We start from the raw sequence: 26,924 nt of genomic DNA, 5'->3' as shown, positions 1-26,924 counted from the left end.
GCTGCAAGTCACAAGAGATGGGTACAAAATGATTGAATGGAAAACGTTTGACCGTACTCCTGTCAAAATATATTTAGATACAGGTATAATCCGATCTGGTTGGTCATGCATACACTGAAGTTGACTGAAGTTATAATTATGCAAACATATAAAGTCAGAAGGATTGTGTGTATAGTCAGAACGAAATTTGTCACATATAGTGTAACCATAGAGTTCTAAATATGTTTTGCCATTAAACAATATAATCACGTGACTTACTACTGGTCCGGGTAGTCCTGTGGGTACCCGGGTCTTGCTCCATATCCACCTGACCCTAGTACCCGAGTTACCCATCCCAGCCCTACAGGACACGAAAGTCCTGATTATGTACTTTGTTCAGTGTGATATGTATGACAAAACATGATGGATGTAAAATCACATGGATATATTCTAAGTTCAATAACTTTACACCAGAGGTAAACAAAAACACTTTTTAGAAAAAAAATTGTTAATGTAATGATACACAACCTAATGTGTAGATTATTGCAACTTTTTGTTCGTGATAATTATCTATAAAAGGCCTCCAGTCATTTTCAGATGAGTGTTTTAAGCAGATGCTGAACCTATCAAGTCAATATTGCCTGTTGTGAACCTGACATACAAGCTTATTACAATGCACAATGGCAATGTTATCAAGTCAGACATTGTAGAAGCTTCATTGTAATAAAATAGTAACACATAAAAAGCTAAACACATTCTGCAGTAGCATAGTTTATTCAACATAAAAGGTACCTCAAGTTTGTTACTGACAATAAAATCAATGTGGAACACCAGAAATGTTTAGTTTCAGCTGCATGGGCTGAACAGGATTAGATACATAGCTAGTTCCTACAAAACTGAGACACAGAACAAAATGTTGTGCAAATTGCCTCTTACATTTACAGTCACTGTTGCCAGTCAGAAGCAACAGTAGTGAAAACATTGTGTAATTCTTCATTGGCTTCTTCAGAACAAAGTTTGATTTACATTTTCATAATACAATTATCTTGATAATGTCATTTCAAGATTAGAATAATTATCAAAAGCTTCAATATCTACAAATGTATTTGTTGATACTCTCAAGACACAGGGTGCAGAATGAGCTGAAGAAAATAAGTCTGTAGTTACATTTCAGCGACAACACGGTAAACCATGTGAGAAAAAATACTTTTGTTATTGCCAGAAATGAGAGAAAGTGTGTGTGTGTGTATGAGTGAGTGAGTGAGTGAGAGAGAAATCAAAACAAACACAGTATCTATGTTCCTGCAAGAATACACTGGTTACTATCAAAATCTGCAAACTTTTTTATTCCCGACAATGAAGCAGTAACTCGCCCAGAATTCAGGGAGCATGATTCTTACCAACAAAGCAACAATATGTTCAAGACAACTTTTATTCTGTAATTTGGATGTGCACTATCAATATTCTTCTCTGCTTATACTATTCATGTTTTTTCCTGAATGTGGGGTGAAACATTAATTTTCATATTTCCATATGTACAAATTCTAATTCGATAAAAAAGAAAATATAATAACAAAACAAGTATATTATCATGATTATGTCGAATTAAAGATAAATCTTTAGATTACACAATCAGGTATGTTTCTATATAGGATGTATAAACTAATTTCCCATATTGTAAATGTTTGTCAAGATAATTGTATATACATGTGTTTGTATATATGTATAAATATAATGTATATTATCCTCTTGTGCTGCAGTCTGAGGCTCACAAAGATCAGCTGCATGGTAGTAAAGATACTTTTAAGAGGTGAATGGTTCATTTGTATATAATCAGTAAGTAAGGAAACATTAAGATACAAATTTCATGTTCTGTTAACATCTAGTATTATTCAGTATCTCGTATTAAGAATTTAGACATCTCAACAAAACCATTTTGAGCAAATGTACAAACAAAACAGATCATGACATTATGTCAAAATTCCAAAGTAAACCAATGCTCCAATATATACACATTTAACAGTATTACTGGTACTGGCATGCAGAGATCAGTTGTGAGTGTCATTTGAAGTGGGTATCAAGCATTAAGGGAGTGTCAGTCTTTAAAAGGGGTTCCAGTCATTAAAAGAGGTTTGTCCAGTGTGTGAGTCCTTTTAAAGGAGGTTTCAGTGAGTTTTAGTCATTGTCCTAAAGAGGGCTCTAGTCAGTCATGAAGAGGGGCCTCCAGGGTAATTAAGTGAAAGAGTGTCATCAAAAGGGGGTTGAAGTGAGTGGCAGTCATTTATAGGGGGTTCAGGCTTCGGCCTGCCATGTTCTTCTGTCATTTCAAGGGTGTTCAAGTGAATGGCAGTTATTTATAGGGTGTTCAAGTGAGTGACAGTCATAAGAGGGTGTTCAAGGGGATTTAAGTGAGCAAGTCATTTAAAGGGGGTTTAAGTGATTGACAGTCACTTTAAGGGGGGTTTAAGTGAGTAGCAGTAGAACATGGCAGGCTGGAGCCTTAAATAACTGTCTTCCTCATGGATAACTTAATTCTATGTTTTGGATTTGTGTGATTATAAATGGTATTGCATCCCAAATATCAGATGGTCCCAATGAGCAAAACCTGATGCAGACAAGGCTGCAGTATGACAAGACTACAGCAACTAGTCCGAAGACTGAGTCTAGGAAAATGTTGTTTGATTGTATACACTGAGTCATCATAGTTCACATATTGACACTAAAAGTCTATTGAAAATGATGCCAAGAGAAAAATTCCAGATTGTTGATTCAAAAGTTTTTGGCACAGACTGAGGTAATTTAAAAAACTGTGGTTCACACCCATATATGGCACAGATAGCCCAGGGAGAGAACTCAGAGAACATGTCAAATATAATGACTGAGTAAGTGAAAAGTATTCCAGTTAACATCATGGCGTGTCAGCCAAATGGAGAAGTTTACCACTTTGGTGAAACCCGCAAGCAATGGATATGATGCTGACGCACCTAGAAACATAATCGGGGCGAACCGGGATTTGAACCTACGAACCCAAAGGAAGAAACTCCTTTGACAACTGGGCCGGCCACCTGTGCCCCCCATCAAATATGGAAATGCTCAGATGTATATGGCTTGCATCATGTAGCTGCCTTACATGTGCAACAGTTTGAATTAGCTACAAAATCTGGTAATAGGGAACTATTAATTTCATGAAGATAAAATATTTTCATACAAATACAGTAATTTTACAACTTTAAGGCACATTACAATAACAAATGTAAATACATTCTGAAATATACAGTAGACAGGTAAAGTAAAGTTAAAGGGAGTCCAACATTACATATCAATTGCAATAGTGACACATTTTATGAAACACCAGTTGATCACGAATCTGAAAAGATTTCTGGTTGTTAAAAGTGAAAGAATATTTTCTTACCTTTTTTATCAATAGACCAGATTTTTATCAACCAGTTGACAAAAGGCCTTCCTTAGAATATATTTGATTTATTCATGCTGTATGCTTAAATTAAATGGCATTTTATTTAAAGATGCATAGAGAAATAACTTAAAGAGAGACTGGGCTTGCTCAAAACTACAGTCTTACTAATTTTAAGACTGGTCATTCAAATGTTTTTTGTATCTGCAAACAAATAGGTTTAATGATCTAGATCATTTTTTCAAAACACAATTATTACACAAGGACAATGTCACAAAGTCAAATAACACTTTTGAACAAACACAAGAAAATTGATATTATTTTTCATTTCATTTGAAGAACCTACTCACATTTTCCATGAATGTACATTAAGAAACAGAGCTACCTACAAGTAATGATCAAGGTGGGAGAAGGCCCTCGTATGTTGGCCTCCAATGTAGGTGATGAATGATGTGGTTTATTTCGACTATGAGCACCAATAACACACTATAAGCATGTAACAAATAACAAGGTATACAGGCATGAATAGCTAAATTATAATACTGCTCATGTAAGACATGACATTATACACAGCAAATTCCAGGTATGAATTGTACATATGCATTATCAAGATATTAGTACAGATAATAAACATGTGAAAATCAGGTAATAATACATCAGAATTGAAATTTACATAAAGAAAATTCCACAAGGAATCCAATTTCACAAGGAACTGGTCATTTATTATGGGGGGTGGGGGTGAGGGTCAGAATAGATGGGATGGGGGAGAAGAGGGTGTTATCAAAATCAGTTCTATTTTTTTAAATAAAAATATATTCGAACAAGACCAATCCCACCCTATAATGGATGACCAGTCTCCAAGTAACTATGCATGTGCATTATTGTAATCCAGAAATCTCATGTCAACATAACCATTGAATTACATATAAATACTACACCTTTCATGGTCTGGGAACATCTCTGAGAATGAAAACAAAACCTGTCTGGATTAATAAGGCTTCATCAAAATCAATACAAAAAATACACAATGTTTGTTCATATCAAATCTGCATACCTATCGGAAGTGCTATGCAGAGATGTAATGTGCATAAGCACTCTGGTAGTCAGGGTGATCAGAGAATGCTCGACACAATGTACAAAGTAAGCTTGTGTCACTGTGGATGTCATCTCACTACTCAGTTGTCACAGCCTCATACTACACCTACAGACTACTCGTCACCATACCACTAGGCAAGGCTGTGTCATCATTGTAGAAATTCACTGAATCTGTTATCAACAATATCAAAGGGTGATCAATATATTTCAAATATGAAATCTTACCGCAATTAATCATAAATTATTCAATATAAGAATTCAAAAACATACTGTTATTTCAATCTAGAATAGAATATGGTTATTTTGTTTATCAATTTAATGATGATGACATAACATCCTTGTTTTTATGATGGGTCATTATATAATTCTATCATGAATTTGAGAAATACTGTATTTTGACGGGTCAACCAGAGGCATCAAATCACAATAACCACATCTGATTGAAACAGCATCAATGCAGAAGATAATATTAAAAGAAAAGAAGTTCCTTCTCAGTCATTGTCACAGACATTCTCAATTAATCGTATATACAATTAAAGGTTATAAAATAAAGACTGGTAGCTGCAATATTTAAAGTATATATGGCAATATGTTTTGTGAAGAAAACATGATAGAAACACGATCTAAAACCTAATGCTGCATGTTTCATTTCCAAATTCAATTTAGCGCAGGTCTAAATCTAGATCTAGGTCGCAATCTAAAGGTAACCTAGCTCTAAATTAAAAAGTAGTGTTACTGCCTAAATATTAATAGGGCAAGTATGGGCCATGTTTGATTAAGACTCAAAGTATTTCAGGAAAACACTGACCCAGAATATTTTCCTTTTTTACCAGTGAAGTCTTTACTGAAAACAGTATGGCAAGTGCTGTTTTTTGTTCACCAGCAGTATAATGTATTATGTTATATAATGAATGCATGAACATTGAGATATCTTCTTTCCATCTACCTCAGACATATATTTTACACATAGTATGATTTGATTTTCTAGAGGGACTTGCCAATTGGTCTTTAATTACTTAATATATTCATGCATCATGTTATTGCCAAACTCGGTCTCAGCTGGAAGTAGATTGTTACAACCTTTGTTTGATGGAGAGACAAGCATGGCTCTGAAAATGCTGTTACATTGTCTTTGGAATCCCACAAAAAAGGTTACTTTGGCATATAAAAAATCAAGGGAAGTTTGCAATCCTTGAAAGCACAAAAGCACATATGGTCAGGTCAAAAGTGACAATTAGGATAAAGGTAAAATGCTTTGGTTCAAAGAAATTATTTTTTTTCTAGCACCCATAACGAAAATCTGATTGTACTAAATCTAGGCACAACATAACTTCAGTTTGGTCTTCTGGATAACCGACAGCAAATATCGACTGCAAATTATGGCATGTTTTTGCCACATAATATTATTTAGTTGCATTAGACTACAGAAAACAATATGTAGCAGATAATAAAAACCAATGTATAAAAACTATTGCTAACCTGAGCTGTTGAATGGTGTTCTGTATCAGCTTCATAACCATATTGTTGCCTGTGTAATTATACAACTACATCAGTCATCATGATAAAAAAGCTTGAATATAAACGATCTATTATGCTTACATCAATATTATGCACATTGGCTTCTAATTCTAACAAACCATCTTCATCAAAAGATGGAAGATTGAGTTCTATGAATCATAATTACTTTTAGACAATAAAAACCTGTATTTTGTAAGAGATGTACCTCCACATACACGTTACACATGGTCTACTGACTGTTAACATGAATTGTCGATAACATGGATAACTCTGCACTAACTGTTACACAAGAAATACAGTTAAACACTCTTTATCCAGACAATACCATTCCCAGTGGTGATGCCCAGATTAGCACATTGTGGATTAACAAATCAGGGGTGTGGAATCCAAGGACATATATAAACTTCCCCAACAATAATTGTCTGGAAGGGAGGGTACGAGGGTTTCACTATCTGGTCCACTGTCTGGGGATGGGTGGTTCATCATCCACCGTCTCCAACATCAACATTAAATGAACACAATGTTGCAAGCAGTGTCTAGTTATTCACAATACTTGAATCCCTTGAAAATACCGGTACATTACTTGTGTAACAAGTATTAACAATGATCCAGTCAGAATTCAATAAAATCATCGATGAAGGGTCTTGTAAACTGCAATTAGGACTTGATCATGTTGAGAACATAAAAATGTACTTGGGGACCAGTTTTCCAAATCAAGACTTTAATAAAAATCCATTGCATTTCATGGTTTAAAAATATTCACACAAAAATTAAGCCATAATGATAAGTAGAAAGATATATAATGTGTATCAAGTCATATTTGAAAATATATTCAAATCAATTTACCAGCCAAGAGAACATAAATAATAAATTCAGAATTAGTCCTCATTTACATGATTGTCATATTTGTATCACTGGCTACTACTGTGTATACATATGGGAGTGTAAGTCTTTGAACTAGATCACATAAAAAAACCAAGATCAGTAATGTGAAAGTACCAATGATAAACTAAAAAGGCACATTGTGTAGGAATAAAATTTTCCCAAATAATAATTTTCTTCATGGTCCACATTGCACATAATAAACATCACAAAAATTCATATCAGGTAAGATTTCAAAAATATTCAGCAAGTTTGGTCCGATCCCAGCGCAACTGCACTAAAAATATTTTGATTCAATGCTACTACCCAGAGCTAACTGTAAGAAAATGGTGACTAGTCCTTGTAATGATAAACTTGTATTATTTTAGAACAGGAACCAGTCAATTAACTATCAAGTGGAATAATTTCAGTACACTGCTGGAGCAGATCTTGAGTCAATGAGTCCAAACCAGCAGGAACATCAAGGTTTGTATAACTTTCTTGAATTCTATTCCACACTCCCTCATTACCTTAATGTGAGTGTGTACTTCCAACTAATCTTAAAACTTTACACAAAGCAGCACAAATGTGGGATTTTCAGAAAAAAAAAGTACGGCAAGGGACCTATTTCGTTCACTGGATATATCAAATTTTGAAGTTGTGGAAAACTTTGAGATATTGGAATGAAAATAATCAGACATGTTTAATGACTGGCAGCTAGCCTCTTGTCTTTCTTACGCTCGCAAGAGTTTGACTTCTGAGTGAGTGAGTGAGTGAGTTCGGTTTTACGCCGCTTTTAACAGTATTCCAGTTATATCACGGTGTGTCAGCTTAATGTGGGAGGAAAGCCCGAAGTGATGCAGGTCTCACCACTTTACAACTTCGGTGAAACCCACGAGCACGGGTATGGTGCTGACAAACCTAGAAACATAATCGGGGTGAACCGGGATTCGAACCCACAATCATAGGTTTCTGGTGTGCCCAAGGGACGCAACTCTGCACAGCGAATCGTGGCGCCTTAGACGACTGGGCCACCCGTGCCCCCTTTTTTTACTTCTGACATGACAAATTATATAAGTATGGCTTAAATGAGTGAAAAGGCGGATTTGTTTTACTTCAACAGAAATTTCATTATTAGCAAATCTATGACCCAAGATAATTTTTTACCATAGGTTTGAACTGTTTTTATCTTGCTCACGGTCAAAATTAAGAAAAACTCTTCCTGAAAACCTCCAAAATCAGCAGTTCAAGCACATCATAACCGTACCTATACATTGAGTGTTGTAATAAGTTCCAAGGAGGCATCAGCTGAAATAAACATGCGCTATTTTCATTCATTCTATGAACACTTCAGATAAGATACAACTTTCATAATGATTTGTAAAGGTTTTCCTCAGATCTAAAATAATGCATATCTCGGGAAAAAGGGCCCATATCCTACCTTGTCCCTTAACTGTTGCAACACAACCTTTTTTGACAGCTTCAAACACCAATCTACCATATATATACTGCCATGACAAAATTTGTAAAATCCTTTTCATATCGATTTCAATCAATTGTACAGACCAGAATAGTTACACATTATCAACAAGAACAAAACAACATGTGATGACAATAACAAGTGAAATGTGAGATCTACAAAATTTCATCATAAAATGTTAACATGAGAGCAAGAAAATGTACTCTCGCCTTGTAGAACTGACAATAACTTTGTTTAAAAGTAAACATATACATCAGGTAAATAACTATTTTGAAGAAATTAATGGAAAAGAATACATTACTATGGCACAATATCAGCTACTAGTACATTAACAAAATGATAAACAAAAACAGAACATAGTAACAAAACAATTGGCACAAATCCTGGTTAAACTGTATGACACAAATGCAGAAAAATATACGCCGTGAATTGTACAGTCATACTGGTATGAGTAATAGTAATATCCCTGTATGTATTCAGGTAAAGTTGGAGTAAGTCGAGAAGTTCTCCAGGTAATCTCGTACTGCATCATAGCAGAACTTGAACTGGTTCTGAAAGAGAAGAACACATGCCCTGAAAGAAGTATGCATATGAGTTTGGTTTACAGCTACTTCAACAATATTGAAGGCCTTATTTACCACTTTGTGAAAGTCACAAGCATGTGCATGATGTGACAGGGTGAAGAGTTTAAGCATTATTCCAGCCATATCATGAAACTGGATAAGAGCAACCTAAGAATGGGCTTCACTTATTGTCCCCATGTGATCACTCGAACCCTGGTCTTCTGTACGAAATATTAGAGCTTTAACCACTAACCTGTAGGTGAGGTGAGGTGAAATGGAGTTTAACGTTGCCTTCAACATTATTGCCCTTATATAGCGATGTGCAGGCACGTGTGTGTGTCTGTTTGTACTAGTCCCAATTTTATAGTGCAAGGACATTGAGATAGCATACTGCAGTTTAACATGGATACCCCTCTCAGATAGTTTGCAGACTCGAAGCAGACCAGTCCTTGTTTTATCAACAAGTATCATTTATTAACAGTCTTTGGTGTGACGTGGCTGGGATTAAACCACCAACCTTCATCTCTCTGGGCAGACCCTCTAGCCACTAGACCACGGAGACGGTCATACATTCTGTAGGGCATGATAAGTAACCAGTAACTGACTTTGTACTGACAATGGTTCTGGTTCAGTCACATCGCTGTTTAGGAAAACAGTCACACCTGTACAATCAGGTCACGTTACTGGGTCTCTGTGGTTCATTTTACATAAATCTAAGAGGGACTTACAAAGTCTTGGATGAGTTGTGGTCGACACACTCTCATCTGGTTGATGGTCTGCAGGATACTGACATCCTGCTCAATCTTTAGTCTTTCCAAGATGGCTGACAGCACACAGAACAGCCCAGATCTTGTAACACCATCCCTAGAAGAAAAAATGTGTCATTGTCATCAACAGCTCCTTTCTCAGTCACAACGAAGTTAAATGTCAAAACCAGAAAAAAAATAACAAGACATGAGATTTATTGGCATCATGACCCAGCTCGTGGTATCTCCTTCAAAGTATAAAAATGTCTATCATTATCTTTCCATATTACAACTAGTCATCATGCAATCTATTTGCTGATCGAATTTCCAGGTTCTTCCAAGTTATAGGCCAAGCCCACTCACATGCAGTGGACTGTGACTTGTTCATGCTCCGTCTTCTGTTGCCATAGCACCACGGCTTCAATGACAGCAAACATGGGGAAATCAGAGTATGGAATAACCTGTTCATGCATCCAGAAATTGCACTTGAACAGCTTGATCACACGTGGGGTACCATTCTGAAAATGGAAGTAAACAGTGTAGTTTGATAAAGACAAACATATTTTTTAGACTAAAAATATCATTTATGTTTATCCTGACTCATACTTATTGCCTCTGTCATCTCATTTCCGGAAGGAAGTGTAAACTTCCTGAACTGTGTTCCAAGAGAACAGAAAAACAGCTCACCTGAACGCACCTCTGAGCAGTGCAAGCAGAAAGGAAGCACATGATCAAGCCGGTAGGCTTGTCACTCTCTCAGTTCCCTACCTAACGGCCAAAGCACCTAAAATGTGGAAGTGAAGACGGCTGGGTGGGAGATTAAGCGTATGAGTCAGGATAAGCATAAATGATATTTTTTAGGGCTGGTAAAAAGATTGATAATCGTCGATGGGAAGAACTTTTCGATATGAAATCATTGTCATCGATAATAACTTACATGAACTATTATGATGAAATAAATTTTAGATTTGCTGAAACACACTTGTTATTGTCAATAATCTCAATTGTCGAAGACGGAAAGCAACTGTTTTTGTCATATCTCAAATGTTCACAAAACAGCCCATGTATGAATGTGTTACTGCTCATCAGTAGCGTGAAATATGTTGATTTCTTTTGGGACTTTCTCGCATATTTGCTTTAGGTTACTTATCCGATATATACTTTTTTCACCTGATCCTGACTCATACTTTTTGCTGCTTGAATCTCACAGAAGGTGGTGGAATGCATGACTCAGGCCATGATCTGTTCATATAACTCTGTGGGAACATGATAATCTTTTTAGTTCTTACTACAGGAACACAGTTCAGGAAGTATAAGTAAGGATAAGGTAAAATTAAAAATATTTTCTATCCACTAGGCATAAAAGAAGTAAGATATAAAAACCTCAGCTATGAGCATAAGCAGCTATTTCATGCGCCCAACTGCATTGTGGACATATTGCAGACACAATTATTAACATAGTTAGACATAATTGAAGATGTAATGTGAAATGTCTTCACTGTCTGAGTGTTTTTTCCTGATACACTTTCAGTTGAGGTCATCATACTCCAACTCCCCTCAAGCTTGTTACTATGTCAGGCCATCTAAGACTATAGCTGCTACTACTGTAACAGCCTCACCTCTCCATTTCTGCTAGTCTTGTTGACTTTCAGTGTGAGAACTCTGTAGCATTCATATTCCTCATCCTCATCCAGCTCCACCAAATATGGCCCGTACTCCTGCTTCCTCTGGTTCTTCTGTGGCCAGTAGTAGCCTACAGTCTGTAGGAGATGTGTACTAGTAACTTATAATGTTTACCACAGCTCAAGTACAAACAGTGATACAAAAATTAACAGTACGCATTGTATTTACAATGCCAAAAACCAAATATTTGCTGCGCTTGAGTATTTGATGCTCATGAATCTTAACATTTGAAAATATTGGTTTATCCTATCCTCATCATGCTTAATCCATGTTTATTCAGCAAATATAGAAAACATAGGGCAATGGGACCCATATTTTTTATGCATGAAGGGTCATTTGTTTATATACTCACTGCCAAAAGAAACGCGAAACATTGAAACATATAGAGAAGTATGTACGTTAAGAAAAGATGTTTTCAATGTGTATCACTTAATGACAAAACAAATGCTCAGTTAAGTGTCTTTATTCTTATCATGATAGGCTGCACATGATTTCCAAACTTTACACGCTAATCCTGCATGAGTCAAATGGTGCATCGCGAGTCATGGATCTATGACGTCACATGTCATTCGTTCATGAGCGTCGGTTAACACAACATACCAGTATGTTCGTCTGTGCATCAAACCAATCTAACATCTCTTGAAAATAAGTAATTCTTCATATATTAACCAACATATCTGGTATTCACATTTCTTTTGTTGGTGAGCATATATGGAGTCAATGATCCAGGCCTCTGCAACATCCGAAGCACTTCACAAGGTTTATGAAATTAGGTATGTATGAGTTCAGCAATGTCTACACATACCTCCTGTTCTTCATTGTCATCATTGAGCATGACGATAGTCTGGGAGTGAGTCTCAAACATCATCCTCCAGAAGTCAATAACAGTATCCTTCATCGGCATCTGTGTCAGCAGGAAGGCTCGCTTCTGTTTGTATGCCTGAGAAGAAGAAAATAATCCTCAGTACAAATATGTAATTCATAGTCACAGCATTACCCCGTACATCAGTTGCCTAAACTGTATGACATAAAATTGACACCCGTTTTTGTGTACTAACTTCATATTACCATGATGATGAGGTTTTTACTTACAGGTAAGAATACTGCATTGATGTAATCAGTCCTTCCATGTATGGGCGTAGAAAGGAATGGCCGATAGTAGTCCGCTATGGGATGAGAAAGATTAAAGATGATTTCATTGCAATGTGTCTTCAGTAAACCCATGACACATGGTACAAAAACTTAATGTATACTGTACATAATTCATAACAAACCCTACATGGAACACACAATCACATGGTGGGAAGTATATTAAAGGTGAGTGACTGAATGTTGTGTAGTGCTAGTGAGCAATGTTTACAAACAAATTACACAGGCCTGTACAGTATTCCAGTCTTTACCAGACACCACAGATTCATCTAGGATCCCAAATAAAGTGTCCTTGGTAGTCACAATGGGAATTATTTTTTTATCTGGTAAATTCTTTTTATATTATTGTCCTCTTTTGGTCCTGTTATCAGTGAAATATAAATGACTTTGGAATTTTTGCTGACATTTGCTGAATATCGGCTTCTGAGTACAGTTGGTATACAATGACTGTTTGTTATGATACTATTATTGTGACTATCAGTTATTAATAATCTGAGCCAGGGCATGAAATTAAGAATTTAACTCATGGGATCTTGTCACAAGCCAAAGATAAAACTTATAAGATTTCCTACATTAATATGCTATAACAGGAAACCCCAAGGACAAAAAAAAGGCACCCTTTAATTTCTAAGACTGTGAAGCAGGTATGGTAAAAATATCATTTATACTTATTCTGACTCGTAAGTAATTGCTTATCTCTTCTTATTCACAATAGGTAGTGGAAACCTCCTGTGCTGTGTTCCCAGTGAAGTTAAAAAAATCTCACCCAAATTTCACCCCCTCTCACGTGCAGGTGCACCGGAACCACATGACCAACCTGTCTGACTCCTCACTCGCTAAATTGCATAATTATATTGTGCCAAATCCAAGCCCTAAAGCATGCTCAAAGCGATACATTATCACTCTGGTCAATGGACCAGTGTTCACTCCATTTTCATTCTCAGCTCCATGAGGAGTATAGAATCCAAGCTTCCTGTGAGGCGCTAGAAGGGTGACATACAAACTACACACTAAGTTTCATACTACTGATACTTTAAAGACTTGATTTACTTGTGTCTGTATTTCTCTATTAGATATTCCATCAGCTAGAAAAAACTTACAGGCAATGATCTCTTTACACCTGTTCTTGTCAACATTTTCTGGCAGCATGGCTGTCTGGTACTCCTCCAGCCTGTAGGGAGGGCTCATCAGGTTGAGGGTCTGCAGGCACACACAACACTGTCAACCTCTGTACATTACACACTATGAAGCAATCCAGCTTATATTTGCTAACTGGCCTTTCATTTCCACAATACCATACTTCTAAAACATATCGGCGCAAATGTCTGTATAATAACATGGTTTGACAAATGAAAGGCCATAACAGAACAACAGGCATTGTCTGCACAACAACAGTTTGTATGTTTGCTGTTTAATGCCACACTTAGCAATATGACAGCAGTTTGTGTATAATTGAGCCTGGAACAGATTATCCAGTGATTGATATCATGAGCAACAATCCACGCAAATGAGATATGATGACATGCAATCACCAAAGTCAACGTGTCTGACCACTAGATACATTTAGTAGCCATTTAAGACCAGCATAGGTTGCTAGGGCCCTATACTCTTTTCCAAAATCCAAACAGGTCATGACAGCAGTGCCTTTAGGAACATAGTATTGAAAGTAGACAGTGCCTTCAGGAACATGATATTGATAATAGAAAGTGCATTCAGGCACATGTTATTGATAATAGACAGTCTCTTCAGGAACATAGTATTGATAACAGACAGTGCCTTCAGGAACATGATATTGATAATAGACAGTGCCTTCAGGAACATGATATGGATAATAGACAGTGCCTTCAGGAACATTATATGGATAATAGACAGTGCATTCAGGAACATAGTATTGATAACAGACAGTGCCTTCAGGAACATAGTATTGATAACAGACAGTGCCTTCAGGAACATAGTATTGATAACAGACAGTGCCTTCAGGAACATAATATTGATAATAGACAGTGCCTTCAGAAACATAATAGACAATGTAGGGATTTTCAGAAAGTTTCACTATCTTCCTGTTCATAGCACTAGCATGATTATAGTATGTAAGTAAAGGAGCTATGACACTGACAGTCAAAGTTCTATGACTGCTTTGCTATACATGGTAAGAGCATATCCCGCAACTACCTAACACATACTCACCTCAAACTGTTCTCTAAGCCTGGAGATGCCTGTTTCTGGATTGCTCTGTAGGAGATTGTCATAGCAGGTCTTGAAGTCTGATGTGGAGACGGTTGTTCCCCCTGCCATCAGGGCCTCAATCAGTGCATTGTGGAGGAACTCGTACTGTTCCTGTAATGAATGCAGCACATTTAACACAAGCTGACACAGAGACCATTGATACACTGTTTCCATCTTCTTTTCTCATATGATCCTATGATTATTTGGTTGTAAACATCACTGTTTAACAATTAAGTGTCTCATCTCTTATTATTAGTAGATAAAAATAAAAGATTCCATTAACTTGTACATGACAAGGGATCCTTTCTACTAGCCAATACTAGCCTCATGACTGTCGTAACTCAACAAACACTTCTTATTGTTGTAACCATAACATTACCTTGTAGGATGAGTCCAAGAACAAAATGAAAAAACAATCTGATAATATTGATTTCATTCTGTTTACCTATAAGTAATAGAGGTATTGATCATGTTACATATAGTACTCTACGAAAAGGTTGCTCTAGTTCATACAAACATTTGGTTTGATAATTACAAATCTTCTTTTATGCCTTATATGCTGCTGTTTTTCATAATCGCATAGTTATCATAGGTTATCTCAAATAGAACAGAATATATGAATGTTGGCTGTAAGGTCTCACCAGTGTCTGCACCATGTTGACTCTTTCATGCCTCATCCTCTTGACACAGCTATAGGGATCCACCGTGTCTGATAACTTGGCCTCTTCAAATAGGTAGGACAGTGCCAGGAAGGTTCCTGTTCTACCTATACCGGCACTGCAAGCATAGGTTATCATCATCATTAGGCATCATGTGTCATTACTTGGGAGGGACCTTTCAGGTAATCCTGACAATAATACCCCCTGGAAATTTCTGACTAAAAGATATCCAAGGTACCCAAATCTTGAAATATTAGCTGGTCACAATGATTTGACACACTACTGATCGTTCTGAACTTCATCTAGCTACTGCTGAATACTAAAAGTCTAAGTTTCACACATGGCATCAGTTACAAATTCTAGACCTAGACTGGACACAGGGACCAGACCAAGGAGCACAGTCCCCCTTGTAACATCGACAGACTGCTTTGGACAAGTGACTCGTATTGTCCCTGCATATATACAAACCTGCAATGCACAACCATGGGTCCCTGTCCGTGTGTAGGTGTGTTCTTCACTTTGAAGTAGAACTCCACCAGAGAAGCCACATCTGTGGGCACCCCCTTGTCAGGCCATGAGGTGAAGTGGAAGTGTTTCACTATCCGGACACTGGATGACTTGCTCTGCTCCTGTCAGGTATGATTGCCCAGGGTTAAAAATACACAGAATAATATGAAAAAAACAATGATACAACAATTTTGCATTCATCTAACTTCTTTTCACAACTCGGCCTTCTTTAGTTCTAATTTTCTCCAGTTTTATTTCATAATTCTGGAACACATCTTGCAGGTTACAGAAAGAATTGGATGGTGGTTAATGGTTGAAAAGCAATAGTGAAGTCAGGTGGTGCTCTGAAAAGCAAGTTTAGTTTAAAACAATTTGGAACATTTTTTTGTCTATATTATAATGTGTCAGCTTGATAATGGAGGCGAGCCAGGTGTGATGTGGGTTATAGACATTTACTACTTTCGTGAAACCAGGAGCATGGATATGGTACTGACAAACCTAGAAACATACTCATTGACAATTTGGGATTCGTAAAAACAACCAGCAAGGTAGCTGGCTTGCCTGTGGGAGGCAACTCTGTACAGGGAATTGCAGCACCTCAGACAACTGAGACACCTTTGCCCCCCTGCCCCGAAAGGGGATAGGATAAATATATGGGTACCGTATTTTCTTGAGTATAGTGCGCACTTTTTTTCGAAAAAACACAGCTGTGTAGAAGGGGGTGCGCATTATACACGAATTATGAGTTTGGATGTTTTTTTCCCCCATGGAAAGACATTACTGTGAGCACGAAACACCGGGAATACCACGTCAACAAAGCCATACTGAAGTACGCAAAATAATTATGTAATTACACTGTCTGGCTATAAAAAGTGTTCTTTGTATATCTGGACTTATGTTTGTAACTTATTTCATTGATTTTATTCAAAATTCCTTATAATATTTTTTTTTATTAATTTCGGCGAAATCGTGTGTGAAGCGATCGGAAGATCGCACAACTCACCGTTATTAACAGCAACCACGGTCAGAATACCGCTATTGACGCCTTGAAACAAACTTTAGTTGGCAGAGAATGGATACATATATATCATAAATGACATACTTTGACTCGTTAAAAGTCATATTTGTTTTTGTTTGACGATTCTATGTCAACATGAAATTCTCGCGATCACGTGATCACGTGCGCGTGAGCCTTGACGGCGACTGGTCAGACATGTTCCATGTAAAAAATAATACCCGGGAATAGCGATCAGCTGCTTCGCTTAGGGTTATTATTATTTTAAATATGTTTAGTAAAGGTTGCATATAATTAAGAAAATAATTGAATATATTATTCCTGATAAATAAAATAGTTTCAGATACAATTGTTGCCGATCCTTGCATTAAAAATCTTATAAAGTTATATCATTGGGTGTGTCTTGACCGAATCACCGGTCGATTCCAAGAAAACGTGTGTACAGCTGATTGCTGTTTCCAGCTTAGTTTACGAGAAAATACGCAAGGTAATCTTAATCCCTAAATATAAAACAATGCCTAGCAGAACAATAAATACTATTTAAATGGTAAATAAACATGTCTGGTGATTTTTTATCTCAAATTTCAATTTGTACTGACGAAGTTTCTCAGCACCCGTTCGTTTGCTGGACTTCGCTGAAAGGGTACGGTGTAAAAAATTTCTGCGCATAATATTCAAATTTCTTTTTTTCCAAAATATTGAACCCGCTAGAGGGGGTGCGCATTATACATGGGTGCGCACTATACTCAAGAAAATACGGTAATTGATAAAGGGCTTTGTCTATACCTTAAAAAAATTGGGAATAGGTTATTGTCTCAATGAATATTAGTTGATATGCATGCAATATTTACCTGTTTGGTCTTGCAAATCTTGAGTGTCCTGATGGTGTAGTGAGCAAGTACTTCCTCTGTGGTGCACTCAATCACCATGTTGCCATACTGCACTGCTCCTGCACTGTGTTCCGGCCAGTACATCACACACTTCATCTACAACAACATCTACAGTGTCTGCACCACCATCATCACATTCAGTCCATAACAAACACATCTTCTAAATATAGGCTGCTACTCATCAGATTTGAATCACACATGACAAAATAATAATGATTAATTCTATACATTCGGTAACTGCTTCTGAATAGAAAGGGTGTGCATGATTAGTGGAGTGTTAGGCAATAATAACTGATATTTTGACAATCATTGCTTTACAAGAGAGTGAGTTTGGTTTAACGCTGTTTTTAACAATATCCCAGTTACATCACTGCGTGTCAGCTTAATGTGGGAGGAAAACCAGAAGTGGTGAAGGTTTTGGATGTTTACAACTTTGGTAAAACCCACAAGCAAATGTATGGTGCTGACAAACCGAGAAACATAGGTTCCTGGCGTGCCCAAGGGATGCAACTCTGCAAAGCAATTTGTTGCGCCTTAGATGACTGGGCCATCTGTGCCCCCGATTGCTTTACAAACGCCTCATGAAACTGGAGAATTCGAGGAATACTTTCGGGTATTTAAGTCTTGGCTAAGGCGCTACCAACTGATTTTGAATGAACATTTTGAATTTGCCACACCATATTTCATCTAACTTATGTACCTCATCCTTTATAAGCACTCATTAAACATTGCAAAATTTATACAAAAATTCAGTCATATTTTGTATACTTGTTTAAGAATGTTAACTGCATCAGGTATTTCAATGATGTACATCACATAATAGAAATGTTTCAGTTTTCATCATGTTTTAAAAGACAGTTGGTAAATTTGAATGGTTCCTACTCTTCCCTCCTCGACGATGTTTGTTAACATGACAATTTTGCTGGTATTCAGTTGCCAGATCATCCTCCAGAAGTCGTTAACGATCGCATCAACAGGTCCTGAAGGTAACACAAACAGTCAACAACAACACATACAACACCTGTCTGACCAGACAAGCTCTGCACAATTGCCTTCTGATTCCATGTAAATGTATCCTACTGTTTAAATTATTTCAGCAAGGCTAATAATCCATGGCTTACTTGGAATATTATCATGTATACTACTGAGACTATTTCAGCAAGGCCAATAATCCATGGCTTACTTAGAATATTACCATGTATACTTCTGAGAAACTATTTCAGCAAAGCTAATAATCCACAGCGAACTTAGAATATTACCATGTATGCTACTGAGAGACTATTTCAGCAAGAACGCTAATAATCATGTATGCTACTGAGAGACTATTTCAGCAAAACTAATAATCCACAGATAACAGAATATTACCATGTATGCTACTGAGAGACTATTTCAGCAAGGCCAATAATCCTTGGCTTACTTAGAATATTACCATGTATGCTACTGAGAGACTATTTCAGCAAGGCCAATAATCCTTGGCTTACTTAGAACATTACCATGTATGCTACTGAGAGACTACTTCAGGAAAACTAATAGTCCATGGATTATTAAGATAATTACCAGATTACAATACTTTTGCAAAGATTGTCATATTTTTGTCTGTGAATTGTTTTCACTTTTCAGGTCAGGCAATAATGCTAACATAAATCACTCCAAATCAAGAATTGTTATTGAAAAAAAAGGCATATTATATAATTACTATGAATTGGGGTGGTTGCGGAACTGGTCAACTCATCAGAAATGACAACCATGCAATATCTAACATAAATTCATCACTAACTTAATGAAAGAAATTATCACATTTTCAAATAAAAAAATATTGTATTAACTATTATTTCTTAAATTATTACTGACTGAACACACACTGAAGAATTTTATTTCACTTAAATTGAATAATAATGTCATCTTTTGATAAACTTCATACTTTTTATACTTTATTCCCTTCTACAGCAACAATTATTACTACACAAAGAACATTTAAATAGCTACAATAATGAATGCATAACAGTCTAAAATGTTAATATTACAACTTGAAAAGGGAGCACATGGGAAACTAGCAACATCCCAACTCTGACATTCATTCAAATGGTTATAAAAGCACAAAATACCTTGTGAGGCCACGAACAGTTTAGTTCTATTGTATCCCTGAAAAATAGGAGAAGGAATGAGGTTTTCGTCACAACTGTTCTACAAACCAGCAGTAGAAACTAACATTTTTAAGTCCACTAGTCCTTGTCATAACATATAGCAAACCCCTTATAAATGGCACATTTTGACTCGTCCTTATGATACCTTAGCTATTGGGCAGTTTGGCAAGAACTACAGGACTAGTGCCAATTTCTAACGCTGCAAACATAAATACATACACAACTACAAATTTGTTTAATGATCCAAAACATTTGTCTTGACTAACATTCTAAAAGTTCTCATGAATATAACAAAATCTCCATTACACATGTTACATGCTTTTCCCCTATCAGATCACAGTAAACAGCATCCTTTAATGTCAATATATACAATAATAAATCTGTAACATACTCATGCATAGTTAGCCATGAGTACTTTCATTCTTCACAACTGACAACTTGGTGCCAAACATGACTAATTTGGTTGCCTTGGCTTTTTATTGCCTGACAATGAATAATAGAGAGAGATCCCTATCTAAATTACAACAGAGGGAGTTTTGTTTGATCTGTGGACTCCGATGAGACAGTAAGTACTTACAGCAACGTAGTTGGCATTAATGTAGTCTGAATAGGGGTCATCACTTTCTGGGTCAAGGATCACTCTTGTTCTGTCAACTGAGAAACAATAAATGCACTAAAATATATGTCTGGTTTTTTTTAATGCATGATAAGCTACTCAACATAAAAGTGTGCAGTATCTAACACTTACCAAACTACTCCGTCAGAACCAGTAAATTCTATGAAAATCATAATAGGAATGCCTTTAAGACTCTCAATACCCTCTTATCACCAGGTTAGTTATAGTCTTACCAATATCACATAACAACAGATAAAGGAGATATAATTTAAAACCACATGTTTATCAAAGATGTTTTGTCCCCCAAAATATGACAGAGAAACCCCATTATCTCTAAGACCTGTAGACAATAGGGAAGATATTTCGATTCAAGCTGAGTGTCAATATTAAACAGTAACCTTGATAAGGGTTTGCTGGTACCTTACACTATAGTTATATCGTCTTAAGCATTTCACTGTATTTACTTCATTCATATTTAACATGAAAAGCTACCAAAGATATAACCTGTAAAATTATTTTCGAAAATGAATGAGAATGAGGATGCTGATGGCACACTTAACATTATCCTGATAATGATATAACCTGTACACTACCTGAGCAACCATGGTAAATAGGGTATACATGGTTCGCATTGAACTTGCTTATCTTTTCTCAACACACTTTTGTCAAAACAAAAACTATTCATTCATGTGATATCGTTACTGGTTAAATTTGAAATCTCTAAAAACTCTCCACCTAATGACACTGATACTCAAATGTACCAAGGTATAAAATAGTAAGTTTGTTGATAATTCTAGAAAGATTGATAGACCTTTGTAAGCTTGTGACACAAACCTTGATTTGACTACCCATTCTTCCTTTAATGAAAGTACCTGCTACACTAGAGACATGACTAAGAACCTACATGCACAGATGTTCTTGTATCTGTTTTTCCCCCTATGTTCCGGTGACATCGCAACATCACAAGGAAGGAGCAGCCCGGTCGGTAGTTTCTGCAAGGAATTGTTTCATTTATCTTACAACTTACTTAGATTCAGGTGTTACCTGACATCAGATCTTCATAATGAACACTAAAAGTCTGATTCATTGTTGGTAATTCAATTAAGAATGTTAGCAAAGTATACTTTAAAACTAATAACAAAAAAAAACATATGGCAAAATGTCTCTTTGGACTAATTACATATGACAAACTATTCCTTTGGAATGATAAAACAAGGCAAATCATATCCTGGGAAGTTTTACACTGGCAAATTATCTCTTTGAAACTATGAAGTAGCAAGGAAACACTAGCCCAAGTAGTTATCAGGCTGAGTTATTTCAAATCTTCAAACATATTACTACCATATTACTAACATATGATAACACAGAATTAAAACTGAATAGAAGCATCGTGTATTGGATTGTCAGGTGTAAATTACAATGCATCAGGGACAAAGGTAATAAATTCTCTAGGCCTCTTTAACACATGTTAGTAATTCAGCTCACATCATACTGTTCCTGATACCCTCCCTCCAGCTTCAGCTGTTGAATATGGCTCCACAGATCACTTGTCTTCACCATGGTAGGAGAGTTCTTTGAGACAAGGTTGTAGTAAGGGTTCTCAGTGTCATCTTCGTCCATATGAATGTCTGCCACTGCCACATGGCCATTCTGGCTGCCTGCAACTCCATTCTTCTTGAATGTAGCACGCAAAGCCTTGCTTGGAGCTGTTTGTAAAGGTTGAACTACAATGTTTCAATATATTCATAGGGTAGAGAAACTCAGGATGGCATCCATGATATATCATAATTTATAAAACTTTAGAAAAACCTGTTTGAAAATATTGCAACCATTAGATTATTGATGGTATCATCTGAGAATGTCGGTATTCTGTTGTAAAATAACAATAGACTGAAAAGTCACACACAAGAAGGCCACTGTTATATGTTTTGCAATGTTTCAGGGATTTAAGTTCCGACACAATCATGACTACACAGCGGCACTTCAATTATCCTCTCAGAGCAAGAAGTCTAATGTTGAGTGTGTTACCCTGGTTACCTCCTGGGGAGTGACAGTATGAAGGGTTGGCAACAATATTAGGAGACAATGGCAACTGCTGGTAGTCAGAATTCCTGTTATTCTTGGACTGTACAACCTTTCGTCTGTGGATCAAGAGATAAATCAATGACAACAGTGACTTGATTGAGTATGCTGAATGTTCTTTGAACAATGAACAAATGAGCAAAGTTAACTCCTTTGAACAGTATTTCAGTTATATCACAGTATGTCACCTTAATGTGCAAGACACCTAAAGTCCTGCAGCAGGTCTTGAAGTTTACCACTTTTGTTTAACCCATGAGCATTCATTTTGTGCCGACAAACCAACGTTCATTACAAGAGCAAATCTAGCATTTGAACCCACAATCCTCCGATCCTGGCACACCTAAGGGATGAATTGCAGTGCCTAAGATGACTGAAACACCTGTATCCCTTCTTTTAACAGATGATATTGTTAACGAACAGTGAAAGTTATTTTTAGCATTTTTACCTTCCTGACATCAATGCCACATTTGCCATATCAAGCTGTTTCAATAGGCGCCCTTAACAAAATTCTAAACGAATAGGTCAGTAATCTTTATAAGCGTTCCCTACTAAGAGTTAAAGACCACAAATTTAAATGACAGTACATATTTTCTTGTGTATAATACAGATTATTGTTGTTTAAAAAAAAAAAAAGCAATACAGAAGGTGTATATAATTACCTAGTAAAACTATTATCAAAAATGTTTTAGCATTTCATCAACATTTAAATTAACTTTTTTCACAACTTGAACTGCTCTATCAAGGAAACAAATTTAACTTGTGCATAATTTTAACAAGCACACAACTTTGTCAATTTCCTAAGCACCTGGGGCACATATTATGTTAAATAAAGTACAAAAGATGCATAACTGCTGGTAAATAGATAATTCATATCTGTAGTAAACAGTGGACTTCATTATTTTGTACCCCAAAAAACAACCAAACAAATAAACAAACCTACATGGTACTACTGTCAAGAACAACAGACTTTACCTTTTGTAGACAAGGAAACCTACATGATACTATTGTCCATGTTGTCAGGAACAACAGACTTTACCTTTTGAAGACTAGGAAACCTACATGATACTATTGTCAGGAACAACAGACTTTACCTTTGTAGACTAGGAAACCTACATGATACCATTGTCCATGTTGTCAGGAACAACAGACTCTACCTTTTGTAGACTAGGAAACCTACATGATACCATTGTCCATGTTGTCAGGAACAACAGACTCTACCTTTTGTAGACTTGGAAACCTACATGATACCATTGTCCATGTTGTCAGGAACAACAGACTCTACCTTTTGTAGACTAGGAAACCTACATGATACTATTGTCAGGAACAACAGACTTTACCTTTTGTAGACTAGGAAACCTACATGATACCATTGTCCATGTTGTCAGGAACAACAGACTCTACCTTTTGTAGACTAGGAAACCTACATGATACCATTGTCCATGTTGTCAGGAACAACAGACTCTACCTTTTGTAGACTAGGAAACCTACATGATACCATTGTCCATGTTGTCAGGAACAAAAGACTCTAACTTTTGTAGACTAGGAAACCTACATCATACTATTGTCAGGAACAACAGACTTTACCTTTGTAGAATAGGAAACCTATATGATACCATTGTCCATGTTGTCACGAACAACACACTTTACCTTTTGTAGACTAGGAAACCTACATGATACTAATATCCATGTTGTCAGGAACAACAGACTTTACCTTTTGTAGACTAGGAAACCTACATGATACCATTGTCCATGTTGTCAGGAACAACAGACTTTACCTTTTGTAGACTAGGAAACCTACATGATACTATTGTCCATGTTGTCAGGAACAACAGACTTTACCTTTTGTAGACAAGGAACCTACATGATACTAATGTCAGGAACAACAGACTTTACCTTTTGTAGACTAGGAAACCTACATGATACCATTGTCCATGTTGTCAGGAACAACAGACTCTACCTTTTGTAGACAAGGAACCTACATGATACTATTGTCAGGAACAACAGACTTTACCTTCTGTAGACTAGGAAACCTACATGATACTATTGTCCATGTTGTCAGGAACAACAGACTTTATCTTTTGTAGACTAGGAAACCTACATGATACCATTGTCCATGTTGTCAGGAACAAAAGACTCTACCTTTTGTAGACTAGGAAATCTACATCATACTATTGTCAGGAACAACAGACTTTACCTTTGTAGAATAGGAAACCTACATGATACCATTGTCCATGTTGTCATGAACAACAGACGTTACCTTTTGTAGACTAGGAAACCTACATGATACTAATATCCATGTTGTCAGGAACAACAGACTTTACCTTTTGTAGACTAGGAAACTTACATGATACCATTGTCCATGTTGTCAGGAACAACAGACTCTACCTTTCGTAGACTAGGAAACCTACATGATACTATTGTCCATGTCAGGAACAACAGACTTTACCTCTTGTAGACTAGGAAACCTACATGATACCATTGTCCATGTTGTCAGGAACAACAGACTCTACCTTTTGTAGACTAGGAAACCTACATGATACTATTGTCCATGTTGTCAGGAACAACAGACTTTACCTTTTGTAGACTAGGAAACCTACATGATACTAATGTCAGGAACAACAGACTTTACCTTTTTTAGACTAGGAAACCTACATGATACCATTGTCCATGTTGTCAGGAACAACAGACTTTACCTTTTTTAGACTAGGAAACCTACATGGTACTATTGTCCATGTTGTCAGGAACAACAGACTTTACCTTTTGTAGACTAGGAAACCTACATGGTACTATTGTCCATGTTGTCAGGAACAACAGACTTTACCTTTTGTAGACTAGGAAACCTACATGATACTATTGTCCATGTTGTCAGGAACAACAGACTCTACCTTTTGTAGACTAGGAAACCTACAACGAGGAGGACTGCTATCAGCAAGATGGCAACCACAGCCAGGAGCATGGTGAGGGAAATTGGTCCTGCACTTTTAGGGCCAGGCGATGGTGCAATTATCACTGAAACAGATAAATACCATGATAGGTCACCATTGTCAAATCTGGAAATTTACCAACATGCCTAATAAACGTGACAACAGTACTTTTTATTCTTCTTCTAGAATGGTCACTGGATGCAAGTGAGTAAAAGATGTTTGTGACAAACAGTGTTGGCAGTGAAACTATGGTTTCATTTATTAACAGTTTATGTATGCATGGATTCTTCTCATGCAGATGAGTCTAATCAGTTATAAAGAACTTAATTTTCCTTATGTTAAGGTTCATCATCATGATCATGTTCAGTCTTTGTGATGTTTATCATCTTCATGATGGTATTCCTAATTGAAAATTGTTGAAATCACCAAGCAATTTCGACCATTTCACCAGTTTCCACACAATACAGAATTAATCTTTTAATACTAATTGTGATATAAAAATCCATAAAACATAAACAGATGAAGACTTGACTGCCACTTTTGCATATTATGTGAGTTCTTTGTTGGATTAGGAGTAACAATACAAACATGCATGTTCTTTGTTCTTTGAGTGAGGGTCCAGTGACTATAAGGCTGTCTGAGCGTGGTGCTAATACAGATTTAACAGTTCAGCCACTATGCTATGAATGTTCAGTGCAATCCCACAAAGGTCTTCCAGAGTAAATTATGTAATAAAAGATTTTGTAATCGTTTGTAATCATGGTAATGTGGCCATGATGCAGGCAACTGATGAGCTTGCCACACAGCATGTTATGTGAACATTGAATTTTGATCAACCTGATGTAAAACAAATGTATATACTCACTTCTGTCAGAGCAGAAGAAGCCTCCATAACCATCTGCACATCCCATAGAACAGTTGCCATGGATACTGTCACAGGTAGCATTGCTTCTACAGTAACCACATGTTCCACTGCAGTTGTAGCCATAGCGACCATAAGGACATGCTAGAAATAGGGCAGACTGAGTAAAAGAGGAGCAATGATAATAAAAAAATATACTTAAGAGTTTGGCCCTCACTCTATGAAGGTTCATACTCCAATGAACTCACACAAAGTGAAAGTCAATTCTTATAATTTTTTGTATCACTATTTTGTACCTAAAAGGTTCTAGGTCAATACGCAATACTAAGTACGTGTGACTTCATGTTTACACTGACAGCCATACAACAACCAGTTGTATCGTGGAAGAAAATAGTTCCTCAAAACGAGAGGTGACATGAACGTATGCATGCTCTAAAGAAACAACTTTTGTAGCTCTTTTTCACAACAAATGTATTCAAATAATATCCTCATTAGATGAAATATTTCTGTTAA

General features: G+C 36.5%; 1 protein-coding gene and 1 long non-coding RNA gene across 5 annotated transcripts in view; both read right to left on the bottom strand.

Moving 5' to 3' along the window:
• Positions 1-737: 737 nt before the first annotated feature.
• The window catches only part of LOC124111613, a 50,279-nt gene continuing 24,092 nt past the window's right edge, over positions 738-26,924 (bottom strand). For 3 of the 4 annotated variants that reach the window (XM_048399637.1, XM_046471382.2, XM_046471384.2), the window contains exons 5-23: positions 26,415-26,555; positions 25,511-25,634; positions 22,572-22,684; positions 22,029-22,249; positions 21,448-21,535; positions 20,505-20,581; positions 19,889-19,925; positions 18,666-18,763; positions 17,745-17,879; positions 15,840-16,000; positions 15,354-15,489; positions 14,674-14,823; positions 13,587-13,686; positions 12,430-12,503; positions 12,143-12,277; positions 11,274-11,414; positions 10,018-10,172; positions 9,637-9,772; positions 738-8,896 (exon numbers count right to left, since the gene is read on the bottom strand). In XM_048399637.1, coding sequence (XP_048255594.1) covers positions 8,822-8,896; positions 9,637-9,772; positions 10,018-10,172; positions 11,274-11,414; positions 12,143-12,277; positions 12,430-12,503; positions 13,587-13,686; positions 14,674-14,823; positions 15,354-15,489; positions 15,840-16,000; positions 17,745-17,879; positions 18,666-18,763; positions 19,889-19,925; positions 20,505-20,581; positions 21,448-21,535; positions 22,029-22,249; positions 22,572-22,684; positions 25,511-25,634; positions 26,415-26,555 — 2,297 coding nt within the window. In that variant the 3' untranslated portion in view covers positions 738-8,821. The remainder of the gene's footprint in view (positions 8,897-9,636; positions 9,773-10,017; positions 10,173-11,273; positions 11,415-12,142; positions 12,278-12,429; positions 12,504-13,586; positions 13,687-14,673; positions 14,824-15,353; positions 15,490-15,839; positions 16,001-17,744; positions 17,880-18,665; positions 18,764-19,888; positions 19,926-20,504; positions 20,582-21,447; positions 21,536-22,028; positions 22,250-22,571; positions 22,685-25,510; positions 25,635-26,414; positions 26,556-26,924) is intronic. The other variant, XM_046471385.2, reaches the window with a different exon arrangement.
• On the bottom strand, positions 23,254-23,846 carry LOC125382028. Its single transcript, XR_007222159.1, has 2 exons — positions 23,780-23,846; positions 23,254-23,716 (listed from the first exon to the last, which is right to left on the bottom strand). It is a non-coding gene; the product is annotated as an uncharacterized LOC125382028 (long non-coding RNA).

The sequence above is a fragment of the Haliotis rufescens genome, unplaced genomic scaffold, assembly GCF_023055435.1.
Source record: "Haliotis rufescens isolate VD_foot unplaced genomic scaffold, xgHalRufe1.0.p SCAF_2, whole genome shotgun sequence".
Classification (NCBI taxonomy): Eukaryota; Metazoa; Mollusca; class Gastropoda; order Lepetellida; family Haliotidae; genus Haliotis; species Haliotis rufescens.
This window is presented reverse-complemented; position numbering and strand designations above follow the sequence as displayed.